Here is a 15,354-nt window from a genome sequence, read left to right as displayed (position 1 = left end):
ATTAATTCTTCCCATAGGTTTCTTAATAGTGGAATCCGCAAGATGCAAATTTAAGGAAGAATCATCAAATTCACGGAAACCTAACACATCACATAAAGTTTTTGGAATCGTGAAAACACTCGCACCCAAATCACACAAAGCATAGCATTCATAATATTTAATCTTAATCTTAATAGTAGGTTCCCACTCATCATAAAGTTTTCTAGGGATATAAACTTCCAATTCAAGCTTTTCTTCAAAATATTCCATCATAGCATCAACGATATGTTTAGTAAAAGCTTTGTTTTGATTATAAGCATGAGGAGAATTCAACATGGATTGCAACAAGGAAATATAATCAATTAAAGAACAATTATGATAATTAAATTCCTTGAAATCCAAAAGAGTGGGTTCATTGCTACTTAAAGTTTTGACCTCTCCAATCCCACTTTTATCAATTTTTGCATCAAGATCTAAAAACTCCGAATCATTGGGACGCCTTCTAACTAAAGTTGACTCATCTTCAGTCCCATCTTTATCAAGATTTACATTGGAAAACAAAGATTCACTAGGGGTCACATCAATTACTTTAAGATCTTCATCATTATTTTAAAGAAAACTAGAAGAACGTGCTTTTATAAACCAATCTTTCTTAGCACGCATCTTAGCGGTTCTTTCTTTGCACTCATCAATGGAAATTCTCATGGCTTTGAGAGACTCATTGATATCATGCTTAGGTGGCATAGATCTAAGTTTCAAAGAATCAACATCAAGAGAAATTATATCCATGTTTCTAGCCAAATCATCAATCTTCAGCAATTTTTCTTCAATCAAGGCATTGAAATTCTTTTGCGAACTAATAAATTCTTTATCACTATTCTAAAATTCAGAGGGCATCTTATTATAATTTCCATAAGAATTGTTGTAGGAATTACCATAACTATTAGAGGAATTACTAGGAAACGGTCTAGGATTAAAATTACCTCTATACGCGTTATTACCAAAATTGTTCCTACCAACAAAATTCACATCCATAGATTCATTATTGTTTTCAATCAAAGTAGACAAAGACATATCATTAGTATCAATAGGAGCACTCTTATTAGCAAACAATTTCATAAGCTCATCCATCTTTCCACTCAAAACATTTATTTCTTCAATCGCATGCAATTTTTACTAGTGGAAGAGCCTCCCGATGCCGAATCTAAAAGATTTCTAGAAGCAAAGTTCAATCCGACATACAAATTTTGTATAATCATCCACAAATTCAAACCATTAGTAGGGCAATTTCTAATCATCAATTTCATCCTCTCCCAAGATTGTGCAACATGTTCATGATCAAGTTGCTTAAAATTCATAATATTGTTCCTAAGGGAGATGATCTTAGCGGGAGGAAAGTACTTGGAAATAAAAACATCTTGACACTTATTCCATGAATCAATACTATTTTTAGGCAAAGATGAAAACCAAGTTTTAGCGCGATCCCTAAGCCAGAACGGAAATAGCTTCAACTTAACAATATCATTATCCACATATTTTTTCTTTTGCATATCGCACAAATCAACAAAATTATTAAGATGGGATGCGGCATCTTCATTGGGAAGGCCGGAAAATTGATCTTTCATAACAAGATTCAGTAAAGCAGTATTAATTTCACAAGATTCCGCATTAGCATCGGAGCAATCGGAGTACTAATAAAATCATTGTTGTTGGTATTGGAAAAGTCACACAATTTGGTATTATCTTGAGCCATCGTTACAAAGCAAGCAATCCAACACATGAGGACACAAAAAGCAAGCGAAGAAGACGAATGGAAGAGAGGCGAAGAAAAGGCGAATCTTTTTGAAAATCGTTTTAGAAGTGGGGGGAGGAAAACGAGAGGCGAATGGCGAATAATGTAATGCGAGGGATGAGAGTTTATGATGGGTACTTGGTATGTATTGGCTTGGCATAGATCTCCCTGGCAACGACGCCAGGAATCCTTCTTGCTACCTCTTGAGCTTGCGTTGGTTTTTCCCTTGAAGAGGAAAGGGTGATGCAATAAAGTAGCGTAAGTATTTCCCTCAGTTTTGAGAACCAAGGTATCAATCCAGTAGGAGACAACGCAAGAAGCTACCGAATACCTGCACAAACAAACACCAACTTGCAACCAACGCGACAAAGGGGTTGTCAATCCCTTCACGGTTATTCGCAAAGTGAGATCTGATAGAGATGGATAAACGGTAAGTAATATTTTTGGTATTTTTGGTTTATGGAACGGAAAGTAAAAGATTGCAAAAGAAAGTAAATAGGAAACTGGAATTGTAGATTAGAAACTTATATGATGGAAAATAGACCCGGGGGCCATAGGTTTCACTAGAGGCTTCTCTCGAGAAAGAAAATATTACGGTGGGTGAACAAATTACTACCGAGCAATTGATAGAAAAGCGCAAAGTTATGACGATATCTAAGGCAATGATCATGATTATAGGCATCACGTCCGTGTCAAGTAGACCGAAACAATTCTGCATCTACTACTATTACTCCACACACCGACCGCTATCTAGCATGCATCTAGAGTATTAAGTTCATAAAGAACGGAGTAACGCCTTAAGCAAGATGGCATGATGTAGAGGAATTAACTTAAGCAATATGATGAAAACCCCATCTTTTTATCCTCGATGGCAACAATACAATACATGTCGGTTCCCCTTCTGTTACTAGGATCGAGCACCGCAAGATTGAACCCAGAGCTAAACACTTCTCCCATTGCAAGAAAAACCAATCTAGTTGGCCAAACCAAATCGATAGTTCGAAGAGACTTGCAAAGATATCAAATCATGGATAAAAGAATTCAAAGGAGATTCAAATAATATTCGTAGATAAGCTGGTCATAAATCCACAATTCATCGGATCTCGGCAAACACACCACAAAAGAGTATTACATCGAATAGATCTCCAAGAACATCGAGGAGAACTTTGTATTCAGAATCAAAGAGAGAGAAGAAGCCATCTAGCTACTAGCTATGGACCCGTAGGTCTGAGGTAAACTACTCACGCTTCATCGGAGAGGCAATGGTGTTGATGTAGAAGCCCTCCGTGATTGAATCCCCCTCCGGCAGGATGCCGGGAAAGGCCCCAAGATGGGATATCACGGGTACAGAAGGTTGCGGCGGTGGAAAAGTGGTTTTGTGGCTCCCCTGAAAGTTTTTGGGGTATAAGAGTATATATAGGAGGAAGATCTAGGTCAGGAGGTCACCGAGGGGCCCACAAGGTTGGGGGGCGCGCCCTCCACCCTTGTGGCCTCCTCGTGTCTCTTTTGACTTGCACTCCAAGTCTCCTGGGTGTCTTCTGGTCCAAGAAAAATCATCGCGAAAGTTTTATTCCGTTTGGCGTTCCTTTTCTGCGAAACTCTAAAACAAGGAAAAAAACAGAAACTGGCACTGGGCTCTATGTTAATAGGTTAGTCCCAAAAATCATATAAAACAGCATATTAATGCATATAAAACATCCAAAATAGATAATATAATAGCATGGAACAATAAAAAATTATAGATACGTTGGAGACGTATCAACCATTAAGCAACACCTCATCCCCTTTTAATAGTATTGGTTTTCCTATGGACCCAATGTGATCTTGGGTCACTAAAATAGAAATGAAGAGTCTTGAGCTTTTGCCAATGTGTGTCCTTAGCATTTTGAGAGGTCCACATCTCTAGTCCGTCCCATGCCATTCAGTGAACTTTCTGAAATATTAAACTTGAATGGATATTAGTTCAATGAGCTATATGTTGTTATGAATTACCAAAACCATCCGGGGATTAGTTGCACTTTCATTAGCTGAATAGCGTCTAGTGATGAAGAGACTTGTCTTTTCACGTGGAAGGCTGCCATCTTGTGTGGATCTCCCGTGTTGTGCACGCGGGTTCAGCTCAGCCTTGCCTAGCAGTGGGACGGCCGCGTGCTACGTACCCATGGATCTACGGTTGGGAGCATAGGTAGTCCGGTTTGGCGGCCTTACCTCATCTATCTTTTTGGACGCGCCTTCCCCTGTGGGGGACGACATCAGCGTGACTGCGCGCAACCAGTCTAGATAGCGCTTTGGCTTCCGGTGGTGGACATAGGCGCCCACCAGTGGCTTCTCAAGGAGAACCCTTCACCAGCGGCAATCATCTAGAACACATGGTAGTTTGGGAGCGTGGATCTAGTACCCATATGTGCTGATCCGATGGCGACAACGGGTGAAGGCTGTTGCATCACAATGGCGGTGAGGGTTGCAAGATCATGCGGATCTGGTACGATGCATCAAGCGTTGGCTTGGTCTTGTGGGTCTGCTAGGCATGGTGGTGACGCGCATGATAAACATTGATGGGACAACGATGCAGTAGTGAACGGAAGCGATGAGATCATCTTCCCTTCCTACATTTCTTCTTTGGCATGCTTGTTTTTTGTGAGGAGGGGCGATAGAGAGCTAGGTGGATGGTGACTATGGAGGTAGACATCACGGTTGTGTCCTCTTGGTGTAGAAACCATGATGTACCATTCTGACATGATCAGGTAGCGTCTACGTCCGTAAATCACTACCTTGTGGAAGGTGTTGGTTCTAGATTTTGTTCCAAGGGTGATAGTCGTTGGTCTAATTTCTCGTTCGACCAACTAAGATTATCGTGCAAGTGATGGTTCCTTCTTGAAGGGGATGAGTAGATTTGTACCCTCGTTTAAACACGATATTCCTAGATATTTTTTTTATTTTTTCCTTAAACTTGCCCGCTAATCGGTGATAATTGCAAAGATGTACTCCCTCTATCGCATTATGTAATATGGTATTGACATTAATGTAGTGTTAAAAAATGTCTTATATTATAGGACGGAGGGGTACAAATTTCCTTGATTTTTTTGTTGGAAATCAAAACATATACTATGAAAGTACTTGACTTGAATACCGATTCCACTTAAAATTGGGCATCAATGGAGTTCGGCCGGCGGTATGACCGTGCCCTGTCGTACCACGCACCATCGACTCTATGACGTCAGCACAAAAAACATTCGTGAAGAGGCCCCGGTCATGGGAGTACTATCATCCAAGTGGTCCGTTGAACAGAACAGTTAGTCGTCCTCCATCCATCGACGTCACGGGTCACCCTACTTGTGGACTGCGACGGAGAATGGGACACGGGAGCAAATTAATTCAGCAAAACTGTATACTACTTATAGTATTGTCTGTGCAGCGCTTTGCGCCGTTGAATATTTACATGGGCAATTGAGCGTTTCGAACTGTGATGTATCGTCAGCAATGCCATGCTTCCTTGCGCGAAAAACTCACACGATCACCACGGTGATGATCGTGTCCGTCTCCGCAGGGCGCTGGCTTTCGACGACACCGCGGCTGGCGCCCTTCTCGATGACCGGCCGCCGGCAAGTGGGACACGAGCCGTGGGACACCAGCCAGGCGTCGACGCAGCGGACGTGGAAGCCGTGCCCGCATAGCGGCAGCACGCGCACCTTCTCGCCGTCCACGAACTCGCTCAGGCATATGGCGCACACGTCGTCGATAACCTCCCCGGAGCCATACACCTCCACGGGGAGGCTCCTGAGGACGCGCCTCTTGATGCCGCTGCCGCTGCAGGCCACCCGCGCCGACGCCCTGCCCTCGCCAGCAGCGGCAGCGGCCCCGCGCCACACGCGCCGGAGCGCGCACCGCACCATTAAATTGAGTCCAATGACGAGGAGCAGCGCGAAGAAGAGCGCGGCCAGGATGATCACCACGTTGGTCTCGAAAGCCGGGTCTGCCCCCACCCCCGCGGGCGCCGCCGCGCCTCCGTCGCCTCCGTAGGCAACGCTCGATGCCGGTGCCTCCGAATCAGGACGACCCATGGTTGATGAAGTTATGTAATCTGAGAGATGCCCACCGAGCAGGATCGAGCAGAGTTCACCCGGCCTCTGTTTCAAGCTATCCGAACTGGATTTTGATGCCTGTGCTAGCCGCTATCCGTGTCTGTCTGTCGTTCTCTGCTCCGTTCGTGGGGTATATATAGGGGCTGCCGCTGCGCGAGTGTAGTTTGTTGGAGACAAGGCATTGGGTAAAGTTCAGGAATCCTATCTACGATTATCTGGTAGTGAAAGCTCACGTCTACTACTGTCAAGTGGAACGACTGTGGCTCTAGTGCTGTAGTACGTGGTGCCCGTCCCCACTCCCGTGTCAAAAGTATAGGTATTACGTTGTACCCGTCCCAAGCCTGGGATAAAATCCGAAGACCGAGCCCATAAATACCGAGACCGAACCCGTAAAGGCCGAGCTAAAATCGGTCGTCAAAACTAGAAGACCGAATTAAATTTGATTGGACCGGTCTTCTTCTCTGGATGACCGAATAAACCGAATAGACACAATTCTCTGGATGTTTATGGCACAATTAGCATAATCGTCGGTCTTCTCTGGAAGTTTATGGCACGATTCTAGTTGCATACATCTACTATATACACATGTTGTCTGAACTCTAAATTTACTTTAATATCAAAGACACTCAATGTTAAATTTGAGAGGACAAATGGCTTGGGGTACCAAGTCCTTTCCATATTGTCTGAAATAAGCATGATTTTATACATAATTGAACTTCTAAGCTCTTCTTAGGATTAGACACGGGGAAGGAGAAGAGAGACATGATACATATGCCAGGGGAGAAAAAAATGTGGCTATTAAAGAAAGTGACACAAATGTGCTTATTTTTGTTGCAAAAAGTCGTCCAAAGTCATGCTTTCAATACCAACTACATATGTAGTGAGAATTGAAAGTACATCACGGTACCAAACAATGCATGCTCCTAGAATATGTAATTAATTTGGATTAAGATTTTAATGTAATTATAATATGGTTAGTCACGCCTTGGCTAATTTTGGTAGGGTGCAACGCCGAACTATGGTTTGGCTAGGCCCGGGACCAGATGAGGTCGTGGAAATTGTAAGACGAGAGTGTAAAATTTGATTTGAGTTATGCAAGAAATTATTTCGCAAAGAAGAAAAATGTAATATTACAGCCAAACAAAACAAATGTTGGAGAAAAATTAAACTGAGTACAATTAGAAATGTACGGTTTTGAATACAAAGACAAAAGCGCAAACACCGTGGTCATATGAGTTTGCGCCAAAAAAGAAGTATGTATTCTTCAATATAGAATAAATAACTAAAAAATCGATATATGTTGGAAACTTCTTTTTAAGAATGAGACATGTTCGATGTCATACCTTTCATAATTGAAGTCATATGAAACTATATGAAATAGTCATATCAAACTCGATGAAGTCCATGTATAAAATTGAAATATATACCAAATGGAAACTAGATGTAGGAAATATCAATGAAGATGGAAGAAAACACGAAATATATGACAACTTAATGAAGTTATATGATTGTTATATTCCATTGAGAAATGAAGGAAATAGGTTTTATTAAGATGTGAGCTTTTCTAACCTAAATATTTTGCATATGTTAAGTCCTAGGAGCTCCAGAAAAACTATGAAATCAGACAAATAAATAGCCCAATTTATATCAGGTATCATCTTCCATACAAATGTGAAACTACAAACTCCATGAAGATATGTCAAAGGTGATCCCCGTAAATAATGGAAAATTCTAAAGTAGCACAAATGATTACAACACAGACATATCTACGAATAGTACTTTCAAAATAGAAGAACAAGTAGTTGTTCCAAGCCAATCTTTTTTTCCTGGGAGAAAATAATGCTATTTTGAAAATATTTGACGCTGCAAATTTTGTATAAATTTCCTCCACAAAGCAACTTAACCTATAATTCATTTATGAACATGTACATATAGAAATTGTGAGAAGTACGACACTGATCTTTTTAACGATGTATGTGATACACAATTTTGACTACCAATTTTCGAGGAGTCATATATCTTAAAGGGTACACATATAATATGATTGACCTAAATATGGTACTTCTAAGAATGCAATACTATATGGAACACAATAATATAACAACGTCCACCATGCTTAATGTCTTCCCAAGAATTGATAGGGCTGAACTATAGAAAATAATTTCACGAGTAGATTTGGTAAAAAAAACTACAATAAGCTAAAATAATAAATGAAATCCGGAATTTATGTAATCCCAAATTATATAAGGAGTTTAATAGTAAAATATGACAACAGTAAATGGACATTTTGCGCACCACTTAGCTAGTTATTTTTAATAATATTATAACTGTGTACATGGGACATTGCCATCACCACTCAAAAGTCTAGAGAACCTCATATCGTAGTGAAATCCTATGGTTGTGAGCACTAGTGGCACGAGTGGCGTGTGTACGTGGTGTGCGTCCCTACCGCATTGTAAAAATGGAGCAAAAAAGTGCGTCCTTATCTTCTATCCAACGGAAGAGTGTGAATGTACGTTGTGCGTGTCCCCACCGTATCCAAAACAAAAAGAGCAAAAGCATGCACTTTGTTTGCGTGGCTAGGAAAGAAATCTGCCACGATATCCTACAAGGCATCGTCCCTATGGGGAGTTTATTACCATACCTAAATGCGTAAGGTGACAATGCAAGTGCTAATGCGGACAGTGATTGATCGGTGGTTGGTGCCCTGCTTTGTTTATGTGACCTTTCTTGGTATCTCGGATATCCAAGGTTGATTGTACATTGATTAGTCAAGAGATTTGGAGGATACTAATGAGTTCTTTAAATGATCCATAACAGGGTGAATTGTTTATGCTACCGTCCCGTAAAGTTGCGCCCAGCAGAATAGCAGTATGTTGCTCTCAATGTACTTTTTAATAGCCCTTTATAACAGGGTTATTCTGTTATGCATCTACCACTTGGTAATATCTTCTCTGCCATAAGTGTAAAAAAAAATATCTTCTCTGCCATAAATATATGGACTTTTTCTCTAAAAATAAATAAATAAATGCACCACAAATATCTTACTCTAAAGATATTGTTCTATTAAAAATGATTCAACACATAATTAATACCTTCCCGTGCCAAATAGCGATCTGCTCTTTAACAGTTTAACATACTTGCTTTTAAGCGCTTTAAAGCTAGAGTTGCTCAAGCGAACCTTGCCCTAAAGCTGGACCAGCAAATATCTTCTTTTGAGCAAATAATACTAGTTTCTTAACGATTCATAAGAGACTTGTTTGACTTTTCTTTCTAGTAAAGATGCAGCAAACAACACCGCCCATTGGCCAACATATACGCTTTGTGTTTTAGCAAAGCGTTTTAGCATTTGGTGGCATCAGTGAATGGAGGCGGTGGATATAGGTCTACCTTGTTGTAGATTGTGGGTTGCAATTGCATCACATCGGCGAGATATTATTCTTACGAGACAATGTCAAGTATAGTAAGCGGTATATTGTTACTTTCGCTGGACTTTGGTGATCCTCCGCACATAAATATGTTTTTTTTATCACAAACACAATGGCATGACAAGTCCTAGGAAGGCATAGTAAATTAATGTATTTGCAGTAAATATGTACTGCCCTCCACACCTGCGCTGAGAGGCTTGAAGAAAAGAAGACGCAATTATCTTAGTAGCATAGTTGGTTATTCTTATAACTAGATAATACCACGTGTGTTGCTGTGGGAATCAATTGCAACATATATATTTCAATGAGATTTGATTATGTGAAATATAAATATTTAGTTTAATAACACATGAACCAAAATTAAAATATATACAACTTATTATATTTGATTATGTATAGTTGTAAAATATTTATTGAATATAAGTAGAATAACATAATGAAAATAAATGGTCATGCATGGTTGCATGTGGTGGTGGGTCTTTTCCTGTGTATGGTTGCGTGTTGAGGTGGGCCTTATCGCTTCCATAATTATATAGTGATGTGGCATGCTTGCATGTTGAGATAAAAAAGTTAGTCGGAATCGCTCTCTTAAGTATATAAGATTTCAAGAGAGTTGTTTGACTTATCTTCCCATGGAAGATACACCTAACAAATATTGTCATGACTGCCCTCGCCTCGCCACCACCGGCACACATTCATGGGCAAAGCCCACTAGTGTCTAGTGATGGAGAGACTTGTCTTCTCACGTCGAAGGGCGCGATCTTGCGTGGGATCTCCCGTGTTGTGCGCGCGGGTTCAGCTCAGCCTTTCCTAGCAGTGGCACGGCCGCTTGCTACCCATGAATCTACGTTTGGGAGCGTTGGTAGTCCGTTTTGGCGGCCTGGCTCATCTATCTTTTCGGACGCGCCTTGCCCTGTGGGGGACGACGGTGGCGCGACTGCGCGCAACCAGTCTAGATAGCGCTTTGGCTTTCGATGGTGGACATAGGCACCCACCAGTGACTTCTCAGGGAGAACCCTTGCACCTGCGGCAGTCATCTCGAACCCATGGTAGTTTGGGCGCGTGGATCTAGTACCCATATGTGCTGATCCGATGCGATAACGGGTGAGGGCTGTTGGATCACAATGGCGGGGAGGGTTGCAAGATCATGCGGATCTGGTACGATGCATCGAGCGTTGGCTTGGTCTTGTGGGTTTACTAGGCATGGTGGTGACACGACCACAAACATTGATGGGACCACGATGCGGTAGTGATCGGAAGCGATGAGATAATCTTCCCTTCCTGCATTTCTTCTTTGGCTTGCACCAAGCCCCAATGAAGGATAAATGGGACCGGGCAACGCCACCAGCTCCGCTTGTTAATCCATCCGGGAAAACCGATCCATCAGTGTTGATGGTAATCCACCCCGCGTCGGGGGGTTTCCAATCCTGTCCCGCCTGCACCCTTGTGCGACGAACAGGTAACTCCAGCAAAGATAGGGTTTCATGGATCCATTTGAGTGCCTGAACAGGATCATATCCATCTTGATCATGAGTCCACTTGTTCCTGGAGGTCCATATAGCGTGCATGATTGTGACGATCTTGCATCTGGTGTCGTCCGTGAACATAGGATCCAACACAATATCACGCGCCCATGTTAGCGGATGCAGCCGAGGGAGTTGAAGGTCGAACCGCTCCTTGGCCGCAATCCAGAACTGCTTCACATGCGAGCATGAAATAAGCGCATGCATCAAATCTTCATCCATTGCCTGACAGATGTCACAGCGTCTGAGTGGCTTAATATGTCGATGCTTCAAGGTTGAGGAGTCCGGTAAGATACCGTGAAGCACTCGCCACCAGAAAACTCTTACTTTCGGCACCACATGTATTTTCCAAAGTGCAGACCACAACTGTTTATTTGCCGATGAAGTATCCGTAGTCGTCCCTTCCTCTAGAGAGCTAATCTCGTTGCGAGTCATTAGAGAGCGATACGCTGATTTGACAGTGTAGTTGCCTGACTTTTCCAGTGCCCACGCCAAGGTGTCTTCCCCTCCCACTCTATTCAAAGGTATGTTCAGAATGGCCTCGACATCCGGCAGGAGGAAATTTTGGCGAACGAGATCAACATTCCAACTACCGGTGTAATCATCGATCAACTCCGATATGCACTCGAGAGGGGCAGCCCCGAGGCGACCGACCGGTTTCATAGTAACAGTATCCAAGGATCGTTCCAAATGGACGTGGAGGAACCATCACCTATCCGGTGGATCAGCCCAGCTTCCAAAGCTTTCCTTCCCGCAACAATCGCTCTCCAGGTCGAGGAAGCACTCTTAGGAATCGTGGCTTGGAAGCTTTGTATGAGGGAAATATTTACCCTTCAACACCCGAGCACAAAGAGAGCTAGGGTTTGTTAGAAGTCGCCAGCCTTGCTTGCCGAGCATGGCTAGATTGAAGACTTGATGATCCCGAAACTCCAGGCCGCCCTTGATCTTCGGCTGTGTCAGCTTATCCCAAGAGAGCCAATGTAGGGATCGCTTGTCCAAAGAACTACCCCACTAGTACTTTGCCATGGGCGATGTGATAGTCTTGCATACTTTTTTGGTCAACTAAAAACAACTCATGCTATATGTTGGGATTGCTTGAGCAATGGATTTAAGTAGCACTTGTTGGGGATCGTTGCAGAAATTAATTTTTTTTCTACGCATCACCAAGATCAATCTATGGAGTTTACTAGCAACGAGAGGGGAGTGCACCTTCATACCTTTGAAGATCGCGATGCAGAAGCGTTGCAAGAACGCGGTTGGAGCAGTCGTACACGTAGCGATTCAGATCGCGGCAGAATCCGATCCAAGCACCGAACAACGGTGCCTCCGTGTTGAACACACGTGCAGCCCGGTGACGTCTCCCGTGCCTTGATCCAGCAAGGAGGAGGGAGAGGTTGAAGAAGAAGGCTCCAACAGCAGCACGATGGCGTGGTGGTGGTGGAGTGGCAGTTCTCCGGCAGGGCGTCGCCAAGCTCACGCGGAGGAGGAGAGGTGTTGGGGAGGGGAGGGGCTGCGCCTTGGATGTCGTGCTGCAGCCCTCCCTCCACCCCTCTATTTATACGGAGAAGGGGGAAGGGGGCCGGCCCCTCTAGATGAGATCTAGAGGGGGGCGGCGGCCAAGGGGGAGGGGGCTTGCCCCCCCAAGCAAGGGGGGCGCCCCCCTTTAGGGTTCCCCCAACCCTAGGCGCATGGGCCTTAGGGGGGATGGCGCCCAGCCCACTTAGGGGCTGGTTCCCTTCCACCTACAGCCCATAAGGCCCTCCGGGGCAGGTGGACCCTCCCGGTGGACCCCCGGAACCCCTCCAGTGGTCCCGGTACAATACTGGTATACCCCCGAATATTTCCGGTGACCGTATGATGACTTCCCATATATAAATCTTCACCTCCGGACCAATCCGGAACTCCTCGTGACGTCCGGGATCTCATCCGGGACTCCGAACAACATTCGGTAATCACATACAAACCTTCCTTATAACCCTAGCGTCATCGAACCTTAAGTGTGTAGACCCTACGGGTTCGGGAATCATGCAGACATGACCGAGACACCTCTCTAGCCAATAATCAATAGCGGGGTCTGGATACCCATGTTGGCTCCCACACGTTCCACGATGATCTCATCGGATGAACCACGATGTCGAGGATTCAAGCAATCCCGTATACAATTCCCTTTGTCAATCGGTACGTTACTTGCCCGAGATTCGATCGTCGGTATCCCAATACCTCGTTCAATCTCGTTACCGGCAAGTCACTTTACTCGTTCCGTAATGAATGATCCCGTGACCAACTACTTGGTCACATTGAGCTCATTATGATGATGTATTACCGAGTGGGCCCAGTGATACCTCTCCGTCATACGGAGTGACAAATCCCAGTCTCGATCCGTGCCAACCCAACAGACACTTTCGGAGATACCTGTAGTGCACCTTTATAGCCACCCAGTTACGTTGTGACGTTTGGTACACCCAAAGCATTCCTACGGCATCCGGGAGTTGCACGATCTCATGGTCTAAGGAAATGATACTTGACATTAGAAAAGCTTTAGCAAACGAACTACACGATCTAGTGCTATGCTTAGGATTGGGTCTTGTCCATCACATCATTCTCCTACTGATGTGATCCCGTTATCAATGACATCCAATGTCCATGGTCAGGAAACCGTAACCATCTATTGATCAACGAGCTAGTCAACTAGAGGCTCACTAGGGACATGTTGTGGTCTATGTATTCACACATGTATTACGATTTCTGGATAACACAATTATAGCATGAACAATAGAAAATTATCATGAACAAGGAAATATAATAATAACCATTTTATTATTGCCTCTAGGGCATATTTCCAACAGTCTCCCACTTGCACTAGAGTCAATAATCTAGTTACATTGTGATGAATCGAACACCCATAGAGTTCTGGTGTTGATCATGTTTTGCTCGTGGAAGAGGTTTAGTCAACGGATCTGCGACATTCAGGTCCGTATGCACTTTACAAATATCTATGTCTCCATCTTGAACATTTTCACGAATGGAGTTGAAGCGACGCTTGATATGCCTGGTCTTCTTGTGAAACCTGGGCTCCTTGGCCAGGGCAATAGCTCCAGTGTTGTCACAGAAGAGAGTCACCGGGCCCGACGCATTGAGAATAACTCCTAGGTTGGTAATGAACTCCTTCATGCAGATTGCTTCATGCGCTGCCTCCGAGGCTGCCATGTACTCCGCTTCACATGTAGATCCCGCCACGACGCTTTGCTTGCAACTGCACCAGCTGACTGGCCCACCATTCAAAATATAAACGTATCCGGTTTGTGACTTAGAGTCATCCAGATCTGTGTCGAAGCTAGCGTCAACGTAACCCTTTACGACGAGCTCTTCGTCACCTCCATAAACGAGAAACATATCCTTAGTCCTCTTCAGGTACTTCAGGATATTCTTGACCGCTGTCCAGTGTTCCATGCCGGGATTACTTTGGTACCTTCCTACCAAACTTACGGCAAGGTTTACATCAGGTCTGGTACACAGCATGGCATACATAATAGACCCTATGGCCGAGGCATAGGGGATGACACTCATCTTTTCTCTATCTTCTGCCGTGGTCGGGCATTGAGCCGTGCTCAATCTCACACCTTGCAATACAGGCAAGAACCCCTTCTTGGACTGATCCATATTGAACTTCTTCAATATCTTGTCAAGGTACGTGCTTTGTGAAAGACCAATGAGGCGTCTCGATCTATCTCTATAGATCTTGATGCCTAATATATAAGCAGCTTCTCCAAGGTCCTTCATTGAAAAACACTTATTCAAGTAGGCCTTTATGCTTTCCAAGAATTCTATATCATTTCCCATCAATAGTATGTCATCCACATATAATATGAGAAACGCTACAGAGCTCCCACTCACTTTCTTGTAAACACAGGCTTCTCCATATGTCTGCGTAAACCCAAACGCTTTGATCATCTCATCAAAGCGAATGTTCCAACTCCGAGATGCTTGCACCAGCCCATAGATTGAGCGTTGGAGCTTGCACACCTTGTCAGCATTCTTAGGATCGACAAAACCTTCTGGCTGCATCATATACAATTCTTCCTTAAGGAAACCATTAAGGAATGCCGTTTTGACGTCCATTTGCCATATCTCATAATCATAGAACGCGACAATTGCTAACATGATTCGGACGGACTTCAGCTTCGCTACGGGTGAGAAAGTCTCATCGTAGTCAACCCCTTGAACTTGTCGATAACCCTTAGCGACAAGCCGAGCCTTATCGATGGTCACATTACCATCCGCGTCTGTCTTTTTCTTAATGATCCATTTATTTTCTATGGCTCGCCGATCATTGAGCAAGTCAGTCAAAGTCCATACTTCGTTTTCATACATGGATCCTATCTCGGATTTCATGGCTTCAAGCCATTTGTCGGAATCCGGGCCCACCATCGCTTCTTCATAGTTCGAAGGTTCACCGTTGTCTAACAACATGATTTCTAGGACAGGGTTGCCGTACCACTCTGGTGCGGAACGTGTCCTTGTGGACCTATGAAGTTCAGTGGTAACTTGAT

The 15,354-nt window shown here is 43.7% G+C and overlaps 1 protein-coding gene across 1 annotated transcript; it reads right to left on the bottom strand.

Annotated features, from left to right (window-relative positions):
- Window positions 1-5,156: 5,156 nt before the first annotated feature.
- LOC109768078 (RING-H2 finger protein ATL78-like) lies at window positions 5,157-5,935 on the bottom strand. Its single transcript, XM_020336508.3, has one exon. It carries the CDS (start codon window positions 5,830-5,832, stop codon window positions 5,278-5,280), a length of 555 nt encoding a protein of 184 aa, XP_020192097.1. The 5' UTR covers window positions 5,833-5,935; the 3' UTR covers window positions 5,157-5,277.
- Between the last annotated feature and the right edge of the window lie 9,419 nt (window positions 5,936-15,354).

This window comes from Aegilops tauschii, chromosome 5 (assembly GCF_002575655.3).
Source record: "Aegilops tauschii subsp. strangulata cultivar AL8/78 chromosome 5, Aet v6.0, whole genome shotgun sequence".
NCBI lineage: Eukaryota > Viridiplantae > Streptophyta > Magnoliopsida > Poales > Poaceae > Aegilops > Aegilops tauschii.
This window is presented reverse-complemented; position numbering and strand designations above follow the sequence as displayed.